This window comes from Barbatula barbatula (assembly GCF_947034865.1).
Source record: "Barbatula barbatula genome assembly, chromosome: 7".
Classification (NCBI taxonomy): Eukaryota; Metazoa; Chordata; class Actinopteri; order Cypriniformes; family Nemacheilidae; genus Barbatula; species Barbatula barbatula.
The window spans coordinates 24,811,450-24,838,698 of record NC_136770.1 but is presented as its reverse complement, the minus strand read 5'-3'; the positions used below and the strand labels follow the sequence as shown (position 1 = coordinate 24,838,698).

General features: G+C 38.8%; 1 protein-coding gene across 1 annotated transcript in view; it reads right to left on the bottom strand.

Annotated features, from left to right (window-relative positions):
• The window catches only part of slc12a5a (solute carrier family 12 member 5a), a gene marked incomplete at both ends in the record, with an annotated part of 84,405 nt that extends 57,156 nt beyond the window's left edge, over positions 1–27,249 (bottom strand). The window contains one exon of the mRNA XM_079461066.1: positions 27,132–27,249. Within this exon, the coding sequence (XP_079317192.1) occupies positions 27,132–27,249 (118 nt within the window). The remainder of the gene's footprint in view (positions 1–27,131) is intronic.

Sequence of the window (27,249 nt, the reverse complement as noted above, 5' to 3'; positions counted from 1 at the left end):
AAAACAGTATGCAAACGGTGGCGAGGAACCCAAAACTCCATTGGAGGAGAAAAAAAACCTCGGAGGGAAACCAGGCCTAACCAGGGGATTCCAGTTCCCCTCTGGCAAAAACTGCAGCCTCTGCACAAGCTCAACAGTGCTTGCACAACAAGGCGAAAATAAAAAAAAATTAGATTTAAAATTATCATTAATAATCTAATAGTGGCTGAAGTTTTGTAGGGACGTCACTTCCTTCGTTTTGTGTTCTGCGGGAGAAAGAAAGTCGTACAGGTTTGAAATGACAAGACGAATTCACTTTTTGAGGGAGACCTACTCCTTAAGTAATATCAATCAGACTGTAAAAACAAACAAAAGAAACACATCTAAATAACACAATAAAAACACGATAACATGATTTTTGAAAATGTTTAAAGCAAAAAAATGTTTGGTTATTTGGAAAAACACAGATAACTCCATGTGTTGATCGTTCGTGTGAGATCATCAGAACCTGGAAATAGAAAAGGTGCAGCTTGACCCACTTTCTCCCTCTCAGCCGAAATGAGGTCAGGGAAAAGCACTGATCTGGGAGAAAAGAGGAATCTCTGGGAAGATCTACTGAACCTGTATTTGCATATGGCTTTTTACATGTCAAGCCATAATAAAGGACATTTTTAGTCCTGGCGATAGCAGCAGGAATGACTCATTTTAGCCGCTCACATATCCGTACAAATGGGTCTCCTGTAAAGACATCAGTCCTGACCGGTTAGACTCTGCCGCTTTGACCCAACAACGGTACAGCGAACCCGTGATGAAACTCCGGAGACCAGCTGCAGGACGCTCGCTCTCGCTCATCCAAACCTGTTATTTTCTAATTACACTAAACATCTCCTTAATGCATCTTATCCACTCGCCCTATGCATTACCAACAGCTATTAATACAATTACTGTGTTCGCCTATTAAACTGAAACTGTTGTGAAACCTTCCACCAGCCTCAAGGTGTTTAAAAAGAGGACAAAAATCTGTGTCTTACAACACACATGGGGCGCAGCATGGAGACGGCCCATAAAAACAATCACTGATTTCTTTATTATCTCAGTTTTTTCTCAAAGACATCAATGAGGAGTCTCAGCTGCGTCTCAGATGTTTCTCCTGAGAAAAAGAGTGAGAAATGTGTCTGTCATTAGAGTTTGAGAAGAGAAATGTGTCAACAATGAGCTCAGATTTGACTCGTCTGCAATCAAAATCAACATTATTGAAGATCCTAATATGAACTCAAACATTTCTCATCACATATACCCAAATACAGATTATTTTACATCTATAATATACCTTCATTTGACGTGGATTTAACAATTACATTCTCATTTGTTTCGGTTTTAAGTTTTCCTGAGCAATGTTAGGACAAACATCTGAGAGCAAGTTGAGACTTAAATGAGACTGATCTGTTGAGCTATGAAAGCGAAACGTCTGAGAGTTTACTGTACTGTATGGGATGAACGGGGAAATCTTTGGACAGAAGAAGAAACTCTCGTTTTCTGTCTGTGACCAGAAGCCACAGTGCGACAGCAAATAAATTGCAGCGAAGCAATTAGTAGAGAATTACGTGGAGTGAAAGAAGATTTTGGCTTCGATTAGAGGATGAAGTGTGACAAATAGGGTCCTCACAGCTGATTCTCTCATAAGGCGACAGTTGTATTACACAAGCAAAGTAATCCTAGTCCGAGTAAAACCGTGACTCAGATCGCCTCAAGCGGGGGTCTTCATTTCACAGCTCATAAACATCCACACGAGACGCTTCGTTGCTTTCTTAAAACTGGACGAAAAACAGAAATAACTACAAGTTAAGCACATCATGCCCTGAACACCAAAACCACCACCTCAGACATAACCAATAAACTCTGCTCTTGGATTGTTCAAAGTCTGAGTATACTCTAAAAAAATAATGGTTTTTCAAACCAGCCTTGGGACAAAAAAGGAACAAACCCAGGCAGTCGCTGGGTTAAATTTACCAAGAAAATGTTCATATTTGACGCAACATTTTAGGTTGACAACGCAGCATAGGGAAAATGTATTGCATTAAATTGCATTACTCTATTCATTTGTTTCTGAGTTATGTGCAATCCCTAGGATCCGACCCATGACCTTGGCGTGCAAGCGCCACTGAGCTACAGGAATAACCAAGCAAAAATATCTTCACTGTACGATAATGCAAACTATCAAAAGAAAGAAAAAACTGAAGTTCACCAACAACCTATCAAACACTCAAAAGACCCTCAACCAAAGAGCAATGATGTAGAAAACAATTACAACAGCCCATGACGGAAGCACAAACACACTTCTAAAGACATTCTTCTAAAGAAAACTACCAAAATGTATTTGCTGTTGTATTGGGTTATATAAAGAGACGTTGAGTGTGCGACGCAGTAACATCTATCTTAGACACACACATAAACACATGATGATTTAAAGCACACGAAACACTATAAAAGGCAAACTCATTACAGACGTCCATTAGATGTAATTCTATGCTACATTGACCTTTCCTATTAACTGCAGCATACTCAAGGGGTTTTTATAGCAGAAAACTAAGAGCAACCAGTTTAAATGCCATGAGCTACTATAGTCTTTTCTATTAAAACAAACAATACTGGTGTACAAGAACACATCACGTCCGTCAATTGAACCGCAGATGACTGACACAGAGATGATGTTATCTCCACAGAAACACAACTCTTGAGAAAAGATTGAGTTTGAGAAGAGATGGTCGTCAAGTCTGCAATCAAAAGTCAATATAATTCTCAATATGAACGCTCATTGAATTTACCCAAATCCAGATGGTTTAAACCAGGGGTGTCCAAAGTCCTGCAGAGTTTAGCTCTAACTTGGCTCAACAACCTGTCTTGAAGTTTCTAGTCTGCCTACCGAGACCTTGATTAGCTGGTTCAGGTGTGTTTGATTAGGGTTTGATTAGGGACACCGGCCCCCAGGAACGACTTTGGACAGCCCTGGTTTAAACGCATGTTGCGTGCAAAACCGAGCAGGTCATTTCAAATGTCAATCTAGGTGGTAAAGCAGGTGTAAAACACATTTCTGGTTCACACGATCATCAACCTGCACATGTGAATGCTGAAATGACCTCATACTCTCATGTAAAAGACCAAACACGACGATTCACAGAGCAAATGTAAAAGACAATAACTGCGCCAATACATTTACTAGTACACTGAAGTCAAATGAGTCTATTAAGTGTACTTACAAATGACATCATGTACTGTGTGTGCAGTGTGATCTGCTTTAAGAATTCAGCAGGTGTACAGATATTTCACATCACACTGACCTCTGATTTATTTGAGAAAGATGAGCAACTGTTGCTGATGGAAGTGCGAGCTGATCCGAGCCAATGGGCCAAAGCACCTTACTGTATCTTATCTACAATGACTTCGCCCTAAGGGGAATTATGGGTCGGTCAAACGTTCCCTGCATGAATGATGACCTGCCTGAGGGTCCAAACATCATCTCACCTGAGCTCATGATGACACTGAGGTGACACGATGACAGAAAATCCTTTATTTCACTTGAAAATCATTCCCTGATGTCATTCCACCCAACACCATTGGACTGGAAGAATTATGCATCGGTTGCTTTATATGACGGACGGATTATCGTGCGATTTAAATTTATGGACACGAGTTATATTTCACAAGGGTAATTACGGATCTCTGTAAAGGTTAAACAGCAAATCAAACTGGATCTCACATTATTTGAAAGCTGCATTGCCACAAAGAAATCAATGAGATGAAGAAGAGAATGCTTAGAATTATAGCTTCCAATTCCCTTCTTTCTTTGTCTTGTTTTCCAATAGTTATCTAAACATCCTTAAAACATCATATATAAACTCAAGAAAAAAAATGCTACTGTATAAGACTGTGCATTTAACAAAATGTTTCTGCTTAAAATAAAAGGAATAAAATGTTTGCCTGTGGGGTAAGAAAATTTGAAATCTCATTCAAAAGGTAAAACAAGATTATCTTTCTTATCCCATCGGCAAACAAGTTCTTGTTTAAAGCATGAAGACAACAAAACGTTGTTAAGATGCAAAAGCTTTTGTTTTCAAGTAAATCAATATCTTGTTTTAGAAATGCAGAAATAATGGTGTTGGAAGACAAGACAGAAAGTTACATGTTTATTATTTCAGAACTTTTAGATGGACTGACCTGTATGAGTTTACATCATGAGAAGCATTAATATATGCGGTATGGATATTGGTGATGTGTTGAATGAACTGTAGGACTGGACCACAGTTACGCTGATGCTGCTTTTAATCTGAAAATGCATTTGATTACCATAATTAATGTTTATACACTATAAAACCAGCACAGTATTATTGCTTCATGAAAGAAGTGAAATAACAGACAATGACGTGTTCAAGCATGTGTGCATGTCTGAACATGTCAGAAGACCCTCGCATCACAGTGTCATAACAAATCACATCAAATCATCAAAACCCACCGGCTTTCTGAATCCTAAACACGTGAACCATCAAAACTCCTAATATCGCTCACAAAATAGGTTCGCTAAAACATTTCAACGCATGAATTTATCACAATTCACAACATGAAGGTGAATCACAGAGAAATGTTTTTGAACTGTAGAAATGATAAATAGTTTTCTGTATAAAATGGAAATCACAGCTTTGTTTTTGATGGTCTGAAATAAAGCAGTAACCCTGAATTCACACGGGGTGTCAACGCTTGACGGAAGGCGCTTAAAAAATTTAGAAATGTTCAATTTCAACCGTGAGCAACGTCATGTGACGCGACGCGACGCTGACGGACCCACAATTCAGTTCGGAAACGCATATGACGTCACCCATTCAAAATAAATGAGTAGCTTTAACGCTGAAGCACCATGTGAATAAACCAGAACCTTTTACCACTGGCCTCATTCACATGTTCTATTTATAGCCTTAAAACGCAAAATATTCATTGGTAGCAGATACATTTCCAAAGATCTGGCAACCCCAAAACACACTGGGACTCATACAGCAAATGTGCGAATCTCCCATTACCAGTTCAGATCCGTTACCATATGTCTACCAAAATAGGGTAATTTTCCTTACATTAAAATCATTTTGTGTACTAAAAAACGTAAAGACAAAACGTTTCATCAAAACCGCACAAACTATAAACAAACTATAAACAAAACAAAATGAAAGAAATTGGAAGGCGACTTCTCCAAACAGTCTGAACAAACATGTCTTAAACACAGAACGACCAAGGAGAGAAATCTCTGAATACACAAACACGCATGTTGATGTGATACAGGGCGGATCTGGATGCTCGGGAGAACAGTTTCTGAAAGCGGGGTCTGCGCAAGTTTATTAATAGCTGGAGGAAAAGAGAGTTCTCGCATCAATGAATAATACAAGGATGAAGAATATCTGGAGGATACATGACAACGCTTCACGCCACACTGAAAACAGCTTCTTTAAACAAAATAAGTGATTTCTGCAGACCAGTAATGGAGTGTGAATGCACATCATTCTGTCAAAAGTACGATACGCAGAATTTGAGGATTTCTCAGCATCAATGATGTGTGTGTGTGTGTGAAACGTCTCAGAAAGCACTCAAGACTTGTGGTGTCGCTGATAAGAGGCGTCCATCAGCGTGGCTTTGTGATGGTAAGAACGCAAGCGGAGTCACTGGCCCCAGAGAAGATGAGCTGACCGACACAAAAGTGTATTACGCTCAATGACTCGCTCCTATACGCCTTTTTGTCAAAGGCAAAGAGACACAAAGAGCAATAAAAATACAGGATATCCTCCTGCCAGGAAATAGATTTTTCTCTCTGCGATATAAGAAGTGACTTGTTGAGGTTTTATTCCTGTGGCCTTGGAACCTGAGGGTTAACCAAACGATTATAAAATGTGCCACATCTTTTGTTTTTTTAATAAATAAAAAATAAATTCACCATCACAAACAGGATTCATCGCTCTGTCATCGTATCTCACTGACAAACCCCCAACGTAATAGAAATCCCGTTTACCACTTTGTGGTGGCGTTCACGTACGCTCATCTTGTAAATCTGATATTTCCTACATGACCTGAGCGCACCATTCGATAAAAGAGAGACAAAATGAGCAGTGCTCTGATCCCCAGAACCAACATTATCAACCCCTGCCATACATCAATAAGATATACACAAAATGAGATTCAGCCAATGAAATTGCTTCGGGGTTTGGATCCTGCGGTGGGATCAACACAATTACGCAGCATGTCAACTGGAGTGACGGAGCAAAAGCAGCAATCGAGCATCTGTACGGATGGAGGTTTAGCGACAGATTAACAGAAAGGCTAGTTGATCTCCTCCGGGCGTCTGGAGGGTGTTGACAGAGCGGAGAAAGAGGACTCGTTTGAGAGCGTGTGATCCCAGTTCTCACCCATCAGACGCAAGCATTCACGAGAAGAAAGAGGTTAAATGTCAATTTTATGAAACTGTGATCTGTTTTGTCTTTGGCAAACTTTTGGCATTCACATGTTAGCACATAGGATTCACATTTCAATTTAATGAAAGTTCAAGCTATAGTAAGCGAATATTTAAAGTACTACTTCACATGTGTGACCATATATATTTATTTACCATATAGATGGTGATTTATGGCCACAAATGCGAAGTAGTGCATTAAATGTATATCAATGATGATAAGCGACAACTAAAACAACAAAGATCATCTTTTAAATGTACATTTAACAGCACAACTAATACCCCACAGATACAGAGGAATGATACGGTTGGGATCGCTATCTGACGTTTTTTTCAATTGAAGCAAAAAAACATTGACAGACAAAGAATTATAATTCTTATTGAAACGTCTCATGCATTTAAAATGTGAAAATGGAGCATGCAAGCTCGGGATAAACAAAACATTATCATCGGTTAGTGCGGATAATATTGTAGTATCTTTATAGTTATCGTTCTTAGTGTGAACGGGTCTTTAGGGTTACTTCAAGTAACTTATCGAGTAATTTATCTTCATGAACAGAAAAAAATACATATTGTGTATCATTATGTTTAAAGAGCCTGTTCAAAAGACAATCCCACTCTCATGTACTGTATGTGTACTATATCTTTAAACCGTCATAAAAAGTATAACATCAACTTTACAAAGTCCAGACTTTGTCAATTATTCACATAAAAGCTGTTCATTATGGATGAAACAACTGAGGCTTAAACTGAGACACTGTGGTAAGAAGATAATGCAGCTAAAAAACGTAAAATAGATGTAGAAGAGCAGGTGTTTCTACCAATAATAGGAATGAATATTACAATAGCACCTGTATACAGACTCAGACAGTCAAAACTGAGCAAGCAGAACTGAGGAGAAATAAGGATGGGACATTAGCATTTGTATGTTCTGTCTGTGTCTGCTTGCGGCGGTGCTCTGGTTCAGCATCAAGCCACAACTCACAGAGCATGTACGCGCACACACACATAGACACACACACATGCGCACACGCAGGCACACACGCAGGCACACACGCAGGCACACACGCAGGCACACACGCAGGCACGCACGCAGGCACGCACATGGGCTGTGGATCCCAGTCTGTATAAAAAACATTCACAAAATATCTCTGTGAACAAGGTGTCTAACATCTTTGTATTCCATTGTTTACATGTATTGTGTTTCTCTAGGTCAGGGGTCGGCAACCTGTACATTATATATTTTTTAGATTGACACTATTTGTATACTTACACTATATGGCTATAAAACACAAAACAGAATGCAATAAGCAAGTCTGTAACTTGCTTCAGAAGCATTATTTTTCAAACTAGTAAAAACACAAAGACTCCCGGTTTGTTTCTCATAACTGGAGACAGCGCGTCTGATGGACTCTGCCTTATCTGCCTCATCTTTGAAGGATTTTTCGTGTTTTGTTTGAAAATGGCGCTTAACGCTGGATGTACGGCACACAACATTTTCTAAACATAAAGTGCATTCGGCACGATCTTTTTGAAAAGCAAAACCAAATTCTTCTCTCCAAGAGGGCTGAAATGACCGAACATCAGTTTTTGCCTTCTTTTGCGTAGTAGCCATTTTTTAACCTCGTCTGAAATTCAGCACCACGGTGAGCGCAAACTAAGCAATCGATGACATGTGACATCTAAAGCAGACAACTTTATGTAAAAGATGTTGAGTATGATTACAGAATAACAGGCAATTTGTCATGCGAATATGACCAGTAGTTATTATTATTATTAGTAGTAATATTTTTCTTAACTTCACAAACACTAGTTTTGTATTAAACAAATCATTTATCTAAATGTGCTTGGCGTGCCATTGATTTTCCCTTGGCGTGCTGATAGTGGCACGCGTGCCTTAGGTTGCCTACCCCTGCTCTAGGTGTTCTAGGACAGAGCAGCGCAGGTGACCTTGCAGATTACGCCTGACCAACAGATCCCAAGATGAATTAAAGTCGTGCTGCGCTGTCTACTGGGGTAATAATGTAAACAAAATCAGGGATGTCTTCAGTAAATATAAACACACTGAACTGAAAATAATGTGTGTCGTCACATTTCTGCTGATACCATCAGGCCACACCTCATATGGAAAACGATTTAAGGTTACACGTTCTTTACTGAAGAAAACGAGGGAAAAATGTTACAAAAATGTGGTTCTTTTTTCCAAAATAAACGTGCACACAAGCTGTTACAGTATGTAGCTTTTTGCACTTCGAACATGGGAATAAAGAATTAAACACTGCCGATCAGAAGAAGCCTTTTTCTGCAAGCAAAAATGCATCATGAAGATGTGTAGACATGTGGAACATCTTAAAAAAAATCAAACAGATTAATTACAAGTAAAAATAAAGCAACAAATAAACGAATAATTGTAACAAAATAATGTTGAACTACAGAGAATACATCTACTTAGATGATCGTGAGAAATTTTTCGTGAGAGTTTCTCAAGTTTTGGATAGTCTTGTGATGATGATACGGTCTTAAAGTCTCTGTGAACCGGAAATTGCGATCGTTTTTTACTTCTGTAATTTGACGCATTTCCGAGTGAACAATTGTGGACATTACGTTCGACTTTCTATGCTTTTTGATTGTATGTATAAAAAGAGCCCTTGCATTTTCAAATTTAAAGTTTAGCGTGCTGACAAAATGCTCTCCAACTTGTCAGTCGCTTTGGTTAAAAGCATCTTGAATAAATGTCAATGTCTGCTTTATTTGCAGCACGCACTTCATTCTAAAACAAATGAAAGTATTCAATATTTCTTAAAAAAGAAAAACATCTAAAAACAGGCCGGATCCACGAGAGATCAACAACTGAAGCATCTGGATACACATGCTAAACAACCGTCTGTATCAGCCACGCGAGCCTGTGGCTGAAGGAGAACAAGCGTGAGGCAATAAAAGAAGATTGGCTGCGGTCTCTGGAGACAAGATGATGGCGTGGGCCGTAATGAAGATGCGGGCAGTGTATGAGAGAAGGCACTTGAGCGGGGGAAAAGGAGATGGGAGGTATTTGTCGACCCCAGATGTGTGCCGAACATCAAATACTCCACAGCTATTCCACCCGAGCACTGCTCCAAATACCAATTGCCGGTCCTGCTGGTTGCCGTGGCAACAGCACTCCGCTCCAATATAGTGAGCAGCAGGCTCTCTCTTTTTTGACATCCTTCATCGAAGCCTCTCTCTTTGGTTCTTGTCACTGACTCGCCTGATCTGTTCCCTTGCTGTATTTCCGCGGTGATTATTCAAGCGCAGGTCATTCAAACCATATCGACTAAAAGAGAACCTGGAGACGGAACGTGTGTTCCACATTATTATCACCATGGAGATGAATGCTTCACATGGCTCTCACATGTATCTTGTCGAGCAGAACGTCAACGTTGGTCATGGATTCCTATGAGCCAATCAGATTTCAGTGTAGCCAACCAATCACTGTTGTTTGATAGGGATTTAGTTTTAGGACCAATAAACAACCAAAATCTTGTCTGTTTGATGCCTGCAGTAAATATGTCCAAAAGTGATGCTCAACTTTGGAAAATGGGTGTCTTTGTTCTTTATTTAAACAAATGATTTAATATGCATTGAACATTTTGGAACGCACGGAAGATAATCTTATATAGCAAATTTTGGTGGGGAAATGACACAAAAAGCGTTCAACATTTAGACGAAAAGCGACCATCCCGTACCAAACACTTCCTTTCTTGATGGTTTAATTGAACCCGAGGGGGCATTGAAAGCAAATAATGTTGAAATATTTCCTCCTGATATCCCTTTTGGTCACTGCTCTGTGTGTTTAAGGGGTTTCTATGCTGTGCGTTCTATTCCCTCTTTCCTCTATCCGTCTCTCTCCTCTTCATCGATTCTTTTTCTGTCCGTTCTGAGAAACATGCTGTCCTGTTACACACTGTTGGGTTCAAGTATGCCAGACTGCCTCTTCCACTTCAATGACATCAGCCCTTATTAGACACACACACACACGAGCACAAACACGCACACACAACACACAGGTCACCAGACAGGGTCTTGGCATCCAGCAAAGCAGCAGATATTCTGGGATCCAGACTGTTCATTTAGCCAGTACACTAATATGACAAATATAAAAGAGAAAACACAAATACCAGTGTTTCAGAGGACGCTTCAGTTGGCTTTATTTAAAGGGATAGCTCGTATCACACTATAATCTTGTTTTACACTTTCTTTTCATTTCTGTGGAACATAAAAGGTTGAATGTTCGGTACTGACAGCCTTGGACCTCAGTCGCTTTTATCGCATCTTTTACCCATATAATGGCATCTGAGACAAGAAAGGAGCAATGGAAAATTTTTGATTTTTAAAGGGAAAGTACACACCAAATCACTAACGTGCAGCAGCTTTAAACGTATCTATATTCAAATGCTACTCATCCAACTAGAGCGAGCATTATTTGTTTTATCACTATAGTCAGAGCAAACATTAATCACTAAAACAAGAAAGTAATACCCACAGAGAGAGAGAGAGAGAAAGAGAGACAGACAGAGACGCACCCTTCTCTACAAAAAAACATACCCCAGTACTCCATGAGAAGTGTGACCTGTTTCGTCACCTCATCACCAAGTGCTCTGAAGATAAGAAAACAGAAATCAACTCAATGGAGTCATACGTACACAGCAAAATCGCCAGTGTTAAAAAAGGTGAAATTAACACTCACAGTGTATATACAGTATAATCCACACTCAGTGTATATATAATCCACATTTTGAGATTGTGGATCATATATACACTGCGAGTCTTAATTTGACATTTTTAACACTGCCGATTTTACTGTGTACAGTAAGTACCCAGCGCATAATAAACCTCCATTAACAATTTACAAACACACATTATTTCTATGCAGACAAACACAATCTTCTGAAGTGTTCAAAGCTAAATGCAGAAAGATGGTTTATGCATGCAGTATTGCTCTCATTTCACGAAACTGTCTGATAATTCAGACGCTCAATGACGCTGTAAATAAAAATGTAAGGCATTTGAATTGCACGTGTAGCTGCGGTTTCTTGAAATCTTTCTCAGAGATAACTTCCGACAGATGTAAGCTAGTATGAAAGGACACAAAAGAGGCGAAATGGTATTTCACAGGCAGACAAATTGACCAAACACGATTACAAAACAAGACTGTGAAGAGAAGTGCTTACATCACCCCGACGTCCAGTCAATGGACGAGACAACGCTTGAGCCTTTGAATGGAAAAGTCCTGAATGGAAGATTGTGACGCAGACATAAAAACATGAAACATAATTATAGTTTTGCTACAGTAATGATGGTTTGAACATGGCACTTGTAGTAAAACCGTGATATGCAAATGGTTATCAATCTTAGCAAAAAAACAATAGTTACTACACTTTCTGCAAGGTTAGGATTTCACGTTTGCTTTTACAATGCCATCTCGTGTTCTCCGGCAAAGAACAGCAGAAGTTATGATCGTGTTTTTAATGTGTCTACATAAATGCTGTGTGGGAAGGATTATGGTAATGTGCCCTATGAGGAAACAAGTTTCTTTAATGAGATGGAGAGAGTTAAATGATGCCCGTGCGCCCCTCTGTTTGCGTTCAGCCTCAAACCTTAAGCTAAAACAGACACCCATACAAAGACATTTTTACAAAATGCTTGGAACCAGAACATTTCTGTGTGCTTGTTCTTGATGGATGGGTCTTTGCTTGCTGGCCCAAGTCAATAAAGCCTTGAGAACTTTCTAAAATCCTCAAAGGGTTTTCAAGAAACCAACGTAAAGGGATACTGCACCCAAACATTTCAATTCTCTAATGAATTACTCGCCCTCGAGTTGTTCCAAACCTGTATACATTTATTTGTTCTGTTGAACACGAAGAAAGATATCTTGGAAAACTGTTAGCAAGACATTTCTGGGACATCATTGACTACTATAGTATAAAATAATTTGATAGTCAAAGGTGCACTTGAACTTTTTGCTTTCCTAAATTCTTAAATTATTTAATTTTGTGTTCAACAGAACGCAACTACTATGGTAGTCAACGATGTCCCAGAAATGTCAGTTGCAAACATTCTTCCAAATACCTATCTTTGTGTTCAACAGAATAAAGAAATGTATACAGGTCAATCTTTTTTGAGGTGGAGTCTCCCTTTAATGGAAACTGAGTCCTCGCAATACCCAAAAAGAACATTGGTAGTGTGAACACGAGAGAGACTTTAGGAAACGTAGTTCCTCGAATGCTCTGAAAATGTGATCAACACATTCACCTACACAAGCAACTCAATAAATGGCAGCTGTTGCTTCAGTTGTCCAAGCCAAATTCAATTAGAGGTGAGCGCTAACAGGTAAACCCACTGCCGGCTATTCAATTCCAAATGACATATTGACGCTGGTCCTGCTGAAGAACCATTTCATCCACCGATCGCGGATATTTGCCATTTCCTCTCTCTGAAAGAGACAGAGATAGAGACTTCCCACACACCTAGAGACAAGAGCTACATCCTCAACCCAAAAATGGAAATGTGCAATACATGCCCACACATGTCTGTGTGAAAAAAAATGAGTGAGAGATTACAGGAAAATAACAGGAAATATAGCTTGAACATTGTGTGTGTGTGTGTGAGAGAGGGGATAAAACTAACTAGACCTAGATGATAGAGCCAAATAAAGGTTTAAAGGCCGATGTTTTTTCTTTTGAACAAATGAAACCACAATGATTACTAAAAGGCCATTATAGAAACGACAAACCCAGTATTCAATATAACCAAACACGACTGAAAAAAAAATCACAGATGAGATCTCTTTAATATCTCAATTATTTCTCCTAGACATCAATGAGATTAAATGGAGAGCAAATGGAAATGTTTGCTCGGGTCTCATGCACGTCTCAGATATTTCTCCTCTAAGAATCAAGAGAGACATCAACAATGTGTCAAACTGAGCTCAGATTTGTCCAATCCGCAATCTAAAGTCAATATTATTGAAGATCTTAATATGAACTCAAACGTTTCTCATCAAATTATCTCAAATCTCGATTATTTTATATCTACATTCATTTTACACAAGTTGATACGAAACACAACTGAGAACTCCATCAGATCTCCTGAGCTGTGAATGAGAAACATCTGATCAATACGAGTTTCTCTGAATAAAATCTCTGAAAATATATCAAATTATTTTCTTTAAAGGATCTTCCAAAGATATTCAATATATTTATATCATATATCTTTAAATCTGTGTTTTTGCATACAAGACGACCAAGTTCTGGCGGTCAATATGAGCAAAGAGGGAAACTTCTTTAGGTTGAAGATTATGTGTTTGACACGTTGGTTAGAGCGAGCGGTCCAATCTTCACCGCTGTCCCTGTAGGATATCACAGCCCGTTTTCAATTTGACTCCAGACACCAGCCTCTATTAGAAATCTGGGGCTCTACATGTCTCATCTCAGCCACTGAGCTATTTATTCTCACTGCTTTGACTTGTCACAGACAAAATCAATTTCAATTAAAATCACAACTGTGCTGCAAAAGTTCCTCCACAGAGCCAGACGTCCCCTGCCATGCAGGAAATGGAAAAGTTTGAGAAGAAGAGATGAAAAAGAGAAATGACATAAGGCAAGTTCTTACTCGATGAAGGACTTTGCACATCTCAGTCTCCTGCTTCTCATATGTTCCTCTTGAGAAATAAAAACAGCACTCTCACATGCGTCTCCCCAAGGATTTCAAAAGAGATCTCAAGATCTCCCAGTGTGCCCAAATAAGACGGTCAGATCTCAATATGAACTCAACAGTTCTTCTAAGACAAAATGATGACATCTTTACATATACATTCATGCTTTTGGTGGACAATTTTGCGTTTATTGTTATTTCTCCTGAAGCATTTGAGAAGAAATCTAATACTTCCGACAGTCCTAGGTAAAGTCCAGATCATCTTAAACGGCTCTAAACATTATTTTATCAGATTTCCCTGTGGTGTGATGTGTGTTAAGAGTGAATGAACCTGATTGGAAAAACATCGGCGCCGCTCCGATCACAAATCTCAAATATTCAACCATGAATAATATATTTAAAATTACACAAAAGATTATATGTACACATTTATTTATATTGAACACAAATATAATAAACATAGCTTACAGTGCAATAATAAATAATTCATTCTGAAGTCTCGAGAGAAATTGCGAGAAGAGAGACGGGAGAAACTCTTTTGGTGTGGCCCCAGCATTAGCGAGCACTCCACCGAGTCACTTGAGCTCCTAAAGAGCACACGCACGTCTCTCATTAGTTCAAAATAATGAACGCTCACTCATGCATGAACACAGCACACGCAGAGGGAAGAAACACGACAGGATTTTGACTCCTACAATTGCACCTTTCCTCCTACAACCCTGATTTAAATAAATATCATCCTCTGAGCTCAGACAGGAGGTGTAAATCATACATATTCTGACACCTCGGCGTTCAGAGAGATGGCCTCAGCTCCACGGGGAGGAGCTTCTTATCTTAAGAGCAAACGCTCCCGTAACCAGCGTCACTGACTCACTGAGGCGGCGAGCCCTGTGATGACGGTCCACGTGCGACGGGACGAGGCTCATCCTCTCCTCATCCCCCCCCGCAGAGAGTGTTACATAATGTGTGCATGGAATACTGAACGCAAGAGAATGCCTTGGATTTCTCCTGCGTGGGATGGTGCACTGAAATAGCCAGGATTATGCGTTAGTGAAGAGGCATTGCCTTCCTCCGATAAATGAATTCTGTCTTTGAGCGGACAAATAGCAGAATCCTTTTTCACGTGTTGGGAAATCCTCGTCTGAACAAAACTAGTAGGATTTACTTGTTTTTAATTTTATTTGCAAAAATTTTGCACACAGTTTCTCTCATCAAATTTACTTAAGTAAGAATTACTTACACAAGTTTTTATACAAATAAAGTAAATCTAACTAGTTGTTAAGTGTGTACAGCAAGACATCAATGTGCGATTTGTACTTCAGCATCAAACCTACAGCGTGGCGTGACACGCCCCTCTACAAAAATGTAAATATTTGTTTATGCGACATGGACCGCACGTGCTGTGATTGGTCTGCTTGAACCCCCCCTCCCTTCAGGTAGAAAAACCTTTACGATAGCGTCGGGTTTATTCATACGCATATCCAAATGAATTATCTAAATTAGTAGTTTTTGTGTATTTAACAACTGCGAAAGTGACGGTTCACTTGCTGCTATCACTGCCAAATATTTCTCAAACAGCGTACACAACTGCTTCTTGGACACTGACACCTGCCTGTCGACGCGAACAATGACGCACAAGTATAAAAAAAAGCCTATAGCGTAAGTCTGACGCAGAAGAACAATCCACCTTAACTGATCTAATGAATGTGAATCTCAGCTAATGAATATGTTCGTAAACGTTTAGCTAACGTTGCTGAATGATAAGTTATGAATGATCTTTTTTTCTTAATGTTTTTATAATGTTGAACATTACACTATGTAAAAATAAAAATTTTCAGCTTTACGGAGCGATTCCCTAACAAAAATATGTACACTTATATAAATGAATTTGATGAAGCATGCATGAGAAATGTTCAAGCACATTTTGCTTCATGTAATAATTAATAGTAGTTGTAAATGTTTTTTTAGTTATCAACACACAGACTTATAGTGATGTCTGCTTTAGCAAGAACCCCTGATTCTTCAACAAACTAATACATTTCATTAACGCAACTGTTAAAGTAATGACACAATAATACAGAATTCATCAGCTAGCTGGACATTAACCTCTATAGCTATTTGAGAGCTTGAAATCTGGCTTGTGCGATCTGAATTCGGAGTCTGAACTTGTGTCCTATCTGTGTTACAGAATTCGTGTGACCATAAAACACCAGAGGAGCATCATTTGGCCCTGAAACATTACGAGGTATTTGAAGACATAAAAATCTCCTCCCATGATACCTCCCGTAAATGTTACAACTGGCTGTAATTCAATAGCAAGGTCTCTACGCTTCTGTTTCTATGCACGCAGAGGCAGATTTGATCATAAACGGTCTTCACAACACCAAGACAAACATCAAAACATGTGAGAACGCAAAATCTACCAACGCATCAAATCTCCATCTACACGCTCAAGTCACATTGTCCTGAAAAGCAGAGAGTGATGCATTTTTACACGGGCATGTTCTCATGATGATTGAAGTCTGTTAATATGGAGGACTTTCTTTCTATAAACAGCACAGAGGAAAGCAATAAATCTGAGACTCGTATGTAAATGTGAAACTGAAATTGAAGCGGGTGCCTTGCATTTGTTCTAAGCGCTTAGCTCTTAAATACTGTTTGATATGTAAATCTTTACTGGCTATAGAGGCTTGACGTCGCCGCTTTGTTCCCAAACCGTTCAACCGGACATCGCTGACTGATGCAAAAAAAACAAGGATAGACGAGAACTAGAGAGAGTAAAGGAAATTATCCACGCATGTCTTGCGCCGTACATCTAGTCTTTGTACTCTGAACTAAAGGAGGGCCGGGGGCGTCTAAGCGCTCATTTGCATCCATTATTTCATAATCATAACCATTATATTTCAAAATCTACACTTTTTTTCATTAAAGGGATCAATCAGCACCTATGAGAAACCATTAACTACAGGAAACACTGTTTGCCCTGCAGGAGATTCCATACATTTCCATGCCATTACTGAGAATTTTACATACAAATTGTGTTCGGTGCAAATCCCAACCACAGAAACACTGGAGATAAACCTATTTTACACTTATTGTACAAACCAAAGACTGTTCCCAAAGACTTTTCATTCAGTCCACATGCACTCATAAAGATGACGTCGATGGTTTCAGTAGCAACAACAAAAAAATGTTCTGTGGCCCAAACTTAACTTCTGGTAGACCCCGCAGAGAATCAATAACTGTTGTTTTAATTTAATTTAATACAATTAATATACAATAAAATATTCATATAAATTAATAGTAATATCAATTTAATATAAAAATGGTTATATTATGACCAAACACAAACTGGAAGTTTCAGTGATCTGATTTCCTCAAAGAACCACATTAAAAACGATCATTTCTTCTCTTTTTATAATCTGTGGAACCGTTTGCGCCTCAAAATAACCTCTTGTGCAACAGAAAGGTTATGTGGATGTTAAGGGTTCTTTATAGAACCCTACAGCCAACCTTTTGTAACCTTTATTTGTTAGAGTTCAAACAGTTATTATTTGTCACGTGTCTGTCCAAACATATAGAGTCAGTGTTTCTGTCATAGTAAATAGAGACTGTGAAGACCTCGAGAGCTCCATGTGTGAGTGTAAATGGAGATAGAGATGACCCTGCACCGTCTGAAGTAGATAAGCACAGACCTACAGCGCATCACGACAACACACACTTCTGATGTGATACTCACCGAGTCTTCACGTCCGGACATGTTATGGTGAAGACATAACTGTTCTTAATTATCATGAAAATGTCACAATCCAAAAATATCTCAATTAAAACTAAAGAAAGTTATTAACGTTAACGTGACCTTTAAATGTTAACAGTTGCGAACATTGCACAACCTCAAAACGCTAAATTGAGCTCTTTCTTAAACTTTGTGATGAATGATCCCACGGCCAACAAACCCAGAGACAAAGCCCGTCCATCGCACCAGGGCTGGATCTGTATTTCCACACTCGTTCTTTATCCTTAAAACACTGGTCTCAGGCTAATAATGTTGATAAAAAAATAAGCGTGTCATCAGCGTGACTAGGACAGCTAGAGGTCACGAGCTCTTAGGCTGCTTTTGTGTAAGAATAAAAACAGGGTTCACCTTTTTGACTTTGCACAGCTGTTACATATTGTCACGTTAGTAATGCTAATGATTATTAGAGATGATTATATGTGTGTGTGTGATGGGTAAAGCTGGTTGCTCTATAGGGACTCAGATAAGTCTTAATAAAAGGTTAAGCCGAGACCGGTGGGCTGGCGGGTCACTGACCTGCGCTTCTGAAGACTCTATGGGAATTGATGGAGGGGTGAGATTACACAGCAACAAGTCTATAATACAGCATGAGATAGAGCGAGGGCGGGAAAGAAGGAAATATATCTCTGCATTTTATCTCTGTTTTGTTTATACCCATGGTTGGGTCAAATGTCCACCTTTTCTTTTTGACCCAACCATGGGTTTAAAACAACACAGCATTTGGTAACACTTTGCATTAAGGTACCCTTTATAAAGACACAGAGACACAGAGAGAGTGAGTGAATTACCCAAGAGAACTGGCACTCCCGGCTGAGTTTGTTTTCCCAATTTATTCATCATTGGAGTTTTGGTGCCTTGGCACCGTTGTCGTGTTGGCTTGTTCGTTGGGGGACTGTTGATAGTAGATATTAGATTATCTTCTGCGAATTCCATTAACATTAGTTTTATTATGGTCCTCTCTGTGTGTACTGTTTACACAGAGGTTACCCTTCTCTGCATTCATTCGATTTGTAAAGCTGCTTTGAAACAAAATGCCACATTGAAAAAGCGCTTTATAAATAAACTTGACTTAAGAGAAAACGTGTATATTTAAGAGGCCAACAAAGCTATCTGAATCTGACTGTGACATTTTCAGAGTCATCTTATGTTTGTTTGAATTTGTGTATGCTGAAGTGTGTGTGTGGTATGACTCATCTATGTCTCATTATCTACTCACAGTCGCTGTTTAATAGCCTGTTATGTTATGACATGGGCAACTTTTATATCTCCTTCAACGGAAGGCCAGTCTCCTTCACATTCTCCATCATAGACAGCAGTGAGAAAACGAGGTAAAATCATAACATTACTCAATACAACTTAGTGTAAATATGTACCAATTGTTTTTGTAAAATATATATTTTTCCTTTCCAGGGTAACTATGGTACCCAGCATTGGTTTTCATCCATGCATAAAAATGGCCCATGATGTGCCGTCATTTCCAATATTTTTGTTAAATCATTCAGCTCAGTCTGACGTCATGTGGAGGTCAACCTCTGGCCGTAATGAGAATTATGGGTAACTAGGAGGTTGCGCTGCCGTGTAATTCAAGCGCTGCCTGTGGGGTTTGTCTTCTGCCCATGAGGCCATGATGAAACCACAGGCAACTCCTCATCTTATATAGTGATACGACAGGTTCTCTCGCCGGGCGCTGCCGGCACGGAGAATCAAAATCCCTCTAGCGTGAAATCTGCATTTGGAGGAGCTCTAAAACAGTGTCTCTCCTTGTATTTGTTCCAAAGATATTTAACACAGCAAACTAATTTCCATGATCTCGTCTTTGATATGAAGCGTCTAAAGTCTCGGTCTAAGCATTTGCGGTTATTAAGCCTGCTAAAATGCATTTCAAACCAGAATAGCCACAACAGAGGAATCATTTATTTAACGCCTTTGTGAGGACAGTCAGAGCGTGCCACAGCGTCTCCATTTTCCTCGCACTGCTCTCATTTACGTCAATACATCCCAACACAAAATATTACAGCCTCGAGTAAGTCATTATGATTAAATCTATGTTGATATTAAGGAACTGTCAGAATCGATCTTTCAAACCACACATCATTGTTTCTATAAGGCGGCGTCTCATAGCAGCAAGATCGCTGGAAAATTCCTCGCTGCTGTTATTTGGGGCGTGCAACAATACGGCAAGATCGAGGATATAAATCATATCACTTAAGTGAGAAAGGGAAAAATGTAAGCCCCTTTTCTTTGATGTAACATCACATCTCTGTTTCTCTGAAGATTCACACCGCTGTTTCTGTGCAGACGCTGTGTTATGTAACAGGGCTGTGAAAGCTTTGCATGATGATGCTGGCACTCATCTCAACAACGACGACCCCCACCCCGTGTTTACTTCTACCCCTGATAGCTTGAGAAGGGCTGTATCACGCTTCACAGACATCCAACTGATATTTCTACAGAACACAGATGCCCTCTACAGTTCTGAGAAATGAAGATCAACACATTACTCATGAATAGTAAACTACAGTATTACACATTTGATCCCAAAATAAACCTTTGTTAGAGGTTCAGGTAAACGGCATCCAAAAAATGACATTTCTGTCATTTATTATCGCTCGTGAGTGGAACACAAAAGAAGATATTTAAAGAAATGTTTTGTGTTCATATAATTGGAAATCAATGGGTTCAGTGTTGTTCGACATCAACATTCTTCAAAAGATCTTTTGTGTTCTGCAGAAGAAAGAAACTTTAGAATGACAACAAGTGTAAACTAATTTTACAAACCTTATTATTATATTCATTTCAGTAATAGTAATGTGACATGGAGGGGCCAATGTGCTTCATTTAGCAGTGAAAAGCTATTTTTTGGAAAAATAAGATTAATCACATCATTAAAAAAGAAAGAAAAAGTTGGTGCAGATACATCATTGTTAAATTTATTGTTTATTTTTGGTCATATTTCCCAATAGGTAAATTTGACAATAACATATTGAATTTCAGAATAAAAATAATATGTAACCTCGACCATTCTGATGTTGATAAACTACCATCATGTCAAGGCATGATTAAATAATGTTTGTGAGAAAATGCTGTGATTTAATGACGTAATTTAGTTACTTAATAACACGAGCCCCAAAAATTTAATCGCAATAAATAAAAAATAAAAAAATTCTTATAGAGAGAAAACCATGAAGTTAATGCTATAATGTACTGATTTTGGCCATCTGTAAAGCTCAAGAGAGCCATTGGGCTCACGATCAACACATTATTACCTGAGGTGGGCCGGTGGGACCCCAAGGTTGATTGTTTCTCAGACTGACAAACAACAGACTAATAGACACGAAACCTGTGCCACCAGACCAGCATTATGAGAACACAGACAGAGAAGCCCCTCCATATCTATCTCACCAGCAACCGCTTCATTGGAAACAAATAGCTTGACATGTCATTGTGAAGCTCATTGAGAGGAAAATCATTTGCATATCCCAAAAGGCTAATGGCCTCAGTCGTTTTTGGACTGCAATCGACTGAATCCATATGCAAATAACACCAGTATGAGCAGCCAACGACAACAATGGAGACAAACACAACATCCATAAAGACAATGAGTTCCGCCTGCCTGCATTTATCACATTTAACAACTACACTGTGTTATAGGAAAAAATAAAGAATGGTTCGGCAGAAGATAAATATTTCTGTCATTATTCATTCATCGTCATGGCTTTCCAAACTCATATGCCATGTGCAAGGAACAGATTCTTCGAGTCAAACAACAGCCCAGAGGTTAGTAAATGAAAAAAAAGAGAGTTGGGATGTTTCAACATATGGTTGGGTAAAATATATTGACTTTTTTGGGTTTATTTAAACAAGCGGTTGGGTTAGTCCATATTTTCCCAACCATGAGTTGAGAAACAGCATTTTTAAAAACATCTGTACTGATTCGACTACAGAATGTTCTTGCTGAAAATAAAATGTCTGTCTAGTTTTCCAATACAATTATCGAAACATCCTTAAATCAAGATATATTTACTGTACTTAAGAAGCTAAATGATTCAAGATTTTATGTCTTGCTTTCACAGAAATATAACAAAAGTTGTTTTCCAATGGGGTAAATATAAATATAATCTTCCTTTTAAAAATCTAGTTCAAAAGGAAAAACAAGGTTATTTCACAAATAGAAAGAACTCAAAAATGTATCTGAAAGCCAGACAAATGCTTTGGCTTTTCAAGTGAATCTTTCTTTGTGGATGCTTCGATAATTGCAGTGGGAAATTTGCAGTGTTCTGTACATTGAATATTGTTTTAGCAGACAAAAATAAGGCCCTTGTTGCCAAGAACAAGATAAACTACAAACAGTAACCAGTGTGGTGCTGTTCATACAGTACTCAGAGTGACAGTAAATGCATAAATGTAATTATTAAAAGTGCCTTTACATTAATGACATGGATAATAGCTGGTCATAAATGTATGTTTCATAGTAAAAATTGTGAAATATAGTATGAATGTTGGATGCTTTGTGCACTCAAAAGACACAGTTTTAATTAATACAATAGACAACCAAGTCAAATTCCTTCCAGTTTTCTTCTCATCCAATGCTGTTTAGAGTCAGTTAGGTTTTATAATTCAAGAGTAAATGCCTTTCAAAAGTGACAGTGGCAAACTTCACATGGCCAAAAAAGGGCCACAACTTCTCATGCCAGACAATTCAAGCCAGACAGCTTTACAAAAACCTGATCATGAAGCGTGCATGACGACGTCGATATCTCCATCATGATGGTTTACAGTAGACAGCGAATGCCGCCCATGTAGCCAAAACTCCCACGCCTACACGTCTGTGATGGAGGATACGGTCACCGAGACAAACATGTTCTGAGCTATTTATGATGTGTTTAAAAACATCTTATGGCACCGTCTCTGACTCGTGAAGACTATGAGTTACTAATTATAGCAACAACAGAATGACAAAAGACTGAATGTGTCACTCTCACTGATATATTTCTGTTGAAAGCATCAGACAACACATGCTGGTTTAGGCCTCACACTTAAAATCAAGAGTTTGTTCAATTATTTCCACACTGTTTGTGTCACAGGCGCAAATAATTAAAGAATCATGTGGTGTGTTGAGGACAGATTATGTTATTATTCTGGTAACAAAGGATGCAACCTCTTAGATATACTGAAGGAGCAATCAACAGATATTTAGACACCAGAATATCAAAGAAGATGAATTATTCTGACACCATAGAAACAACATAGCAGCAGACCAAAATACATATGAATATGCAAGGAATAAATAAAATATCATCACAACTACTTCAATTACACTTCAAATCTGAATTAGCTGACTTTACTGGGAGTTTCCATGGGAACCTGTTGCCTTTAAACTTTACAGCAAAATGTGAAAATTAACAGATTTCTTAATATCTATCTTTAATTGGATGCATTTGTACTCTCTTCTTCAGTTGACTGTTCAAAGCACACGCTTGAAATCGAATGGAGATCGTGCCTTTCAGTGGCTGCTCCACTGAAGATGCTCAGTGCCCCCGGTTCCGTATGGTGTAACATTACTACTGCTTCCCTCAGCAACAGTTCTTTGACTAACGTCCGTTGGGTCTGTCCTCTGATCCCCACTTTCATAAGCAGCCTTGTATTGGAATTGGAAACAAAGCCTCCGAAGCCCACCTTCACTGGGAACACTTTCGCTGGCCATCCCCGGTCTCAAGCGTCCGCTGCCAAGTTGACATACCGGAGATTATTTATTTCAAATGCTTCGTTATGTGGACTGTGCTACTGGAGCTGGATCACAGAAACATGTCCGGCCGCAGGTTGGTCGCTGCGATTTCCAAGGGGAAAGAAAGCCTGTGTTTTAAATCAATTTGCATTTCCCAATCTCCGGCTATACTCAGCAGACCTGAATCTGGGGATAAGGGCTTGGCCACTCCCGAATAAAGGGTTGCCTTTTTATCAAGTTAGCCTGGGCGTTTTGAGGGGGATGGCATTTGCTGCCACTCTCTTGGTCGCTACTGCTGCAGCCAAGCACTTTAGTAATTGATTGTGGCGCCATGTGTATCTCCCCTGTGTCAAGCTCTTAAAACACACAAGAATATGTTTGAGGTTTGCTGGAGCTGCATTTAGGTGACAGGGTGGATCCTGTCCACACCAGACATGCAGATTTGCTGGTGAGGTTGCTCCACCTGTTGGGTGTCTTTATGGTCTGCGGTGTACCACAGTCCAAGGCTTTTGATGGATTTTTCCGTGACTGTCGGTATGGGCTCGTCCTTTATACAGAATCATGACTGATTCTACGTCAATCATTGAATAAACTTGATTCTGCACCACCAAACAAATGAATGCGACTTCACAGAAAACCCTTATTGACAACAAAACAAGATCAATAATAATATAAAATAGGTTCAAACCTTCCTGACCCCTCATTAACATCTATTTAAACGCTCCATCAGTTCTTATTATTTCAGCAAGCAACAAAATATTCAAACGCAATGGCTTATGTGTATTCGTCGTGGCGTTCTTTACTAAAGATTTTCAAAATGAACTTTCAAAGATTTTGTTGGTGTAAGTTAAATAAACTATTGTTTTTCTTATTTGTGGATGACCTAGCAACACCCTAGCAACCACACATCAACGCTATGGCAACCACTCATGCTCAAGCGCCACTCAAACTTGCTTCAGGAATTCAGGAGAAAGATGTAGTTACAGCTCTTTCCTGTTGTTAACTGCTAAGCTTCTAGGCTGTCTTTACAAAACATGTCTACCATTTGAAATTGTGCTTCTGCGAGAGGAAACAGACGAATATCAGACAGCGTATCCAGATTCTAGTAATCATACGATTAGCTGCATACCGCGTGTAGCCCACGAATAGATCTTCCAGACTGTGTACAAATCTTCAAGATCAGATGAAAAGGTCATCTAATCTCTGTACCCGAGTAGTCTCACCATCTCCTCAGATCGACATAAGCAACCACAGCATTAGTGTGAAAAACAGCTTCTCACCGAACACCCATGAGACATCAGATGATACTGGTGACATTCACGTACATGGACAGACTACAAAAATCAATACTTGACTACATTATACTTGTACACATGTACACCTGTGCACTGCAGGAGCAGGTAAATGGACACATAAAAAACATAATCGGCATTACACCATTATTTGAGACGGTAAGAGCAGTCATTTTGATTTTACTACTATCAACTCACAGCACTCCCTCTGTGCTACCAATCAGAACACAAAGAAGCTGCTGTTGTCATAGAAACGTCGTGGTGACTTGAACCACAGACTCCATGGCTGTAGCATCTCTAGCCGACTACAGGTGCGCATCCTGTGCAAAGTCCACTTTAATGGAGGCGGAAAACTCAAAAGACGGATGGAATTCCGACACCGACATTTTTTGTCATCGAACATCATTCGCTCCCAATACACGATAGACCTGGACAAAGGATTCGGCAAAAAGACACTGTGCATGGAAGTGTGATGGTGATGAATGTAAAGTGACGTTCCAGATGCTGATGTTTTGCACAAAAGGAAAGCATTATGACTAATGTCTTGCTTTTGCATCAGTTTGCAGTTTTTGTTATTATTTTGTCATTTTCGATGCACATACAAAATCATATCACTTCGTAAAATATTTATGAATTGCCATGAGAGCAGGCTTCTAAATTTAGGAAGGAACTAAAAGCAGAGCCCACTTAAAAATGCAGATATCTTGCAGTGTTTATATTTATCGGTTTTTTAACTATATAAAAACCCAAGTGTTTTATATCTTATGACTATAAACACCATAAATGTTTGTTCCCAAAAACAGATACCACAAAAATCAACAATACAACAGATGTGTTTCTTCAATTAAAACCCACCGATGTGAAGTGTTCAGCAGAACTAAAGCAATGGCTCAAGTCCCGTTTCCTTTTAAAAGCAATTATTAAACTGTAAACGAACGCATAATTGTTAAAGCATTGTAGGAGAAAACATCAAGTGCATAATCACTGCTGCTGAATAAAACTGACTAATAGGCCTGATGTACGTCATACAGAACCGTGTCCCTACAATACAGCCTGCCTTTTTAAATATGCAAAGGTTTCATCAAATATAATAGACTCTCAGAAATGCCATTTTGTGAAGACAACGCCGTCCACTTAGAACTAACAGAAAGAGCGAGACACCCTGACCATTTAAAATAAAAAGCATGAACATTTTGGTGTTGTTAGGACACAAAAATGATGTCTTTGCTACACCGAGGTCAGATCTGCTGTTGCAGAGAGCTGATAAAGACATCTCTAATGTTGGACTAGACATTGTTATTTTTTTAAAGGATTAATATGTTTACACATGTCGAGTAACATGGTCAATGTCAATAATTCACACATTTGTCAATAAAAATATTGATCAAGAAGTACACTACACTGTAGACCTAATGCAAGCAAATGTTCATACGGTATAGGCTAAATAAATAAACCAACCCCTCCAGTGGACTTTTCCATATACATTTAATATTAATATAATCAAAGGTAGTCAATGTGTAGAATAATGTGACTTTCATTTCATGTAACATTAATTTTTAATGCAACATTAATATAATAAATGCAGTCTATATGATCTTTATCGATTTGCCCTTGCTAGACAAGAATAAAACTGGTCATATGCTATATACATATATAAGAGTTTATTTCCCAAATGAGATAACTTTATTTTTTTTAAATCATCTTTTTTTTTGTTGTGCATTCCAATGAATAAAAATCAAACTGCAGTTGGTTTGTTGTGATTTAAGCCATAATAACTAAGCAAATGCAGCAAACTAACACAATAAAAACATGATAACATCTATTCCCTATTACAAATAATCAAACATGTCAAATAAGATATAATCTGATCACCATCCAGTTTAACTGACAGTTAATTAAAGACAGTAATTACACTAAATTAACATGGTCTATGTAATATATTAGCTATGAATACATATTTTTATGAATGCATTTCATAAAAACGTTAGAAAGCATAATCTCAATGTATAACTCATCTAATATAAAAATAGTAAAGTGGTGAATTGATCGCGCATTATTATCAGATTGCTCACTAATGTGATATTCATATTCCAGTCACACCTTCGCATCAGTTGAGTGACTTTCCTCTTTCACAGGTGTCAAAACATCATAACGCTGCAGGTTTACCTTTACCGTCTGCGCTCGGTGTTTGCGCGGATGCGCCCGGTGTCGGTTCATCCCCTTCGAACAGCTGGTTCACTTCCCCCTGGATGTCACCGGCGGTCACAGTAAACCTCTGGCTCAT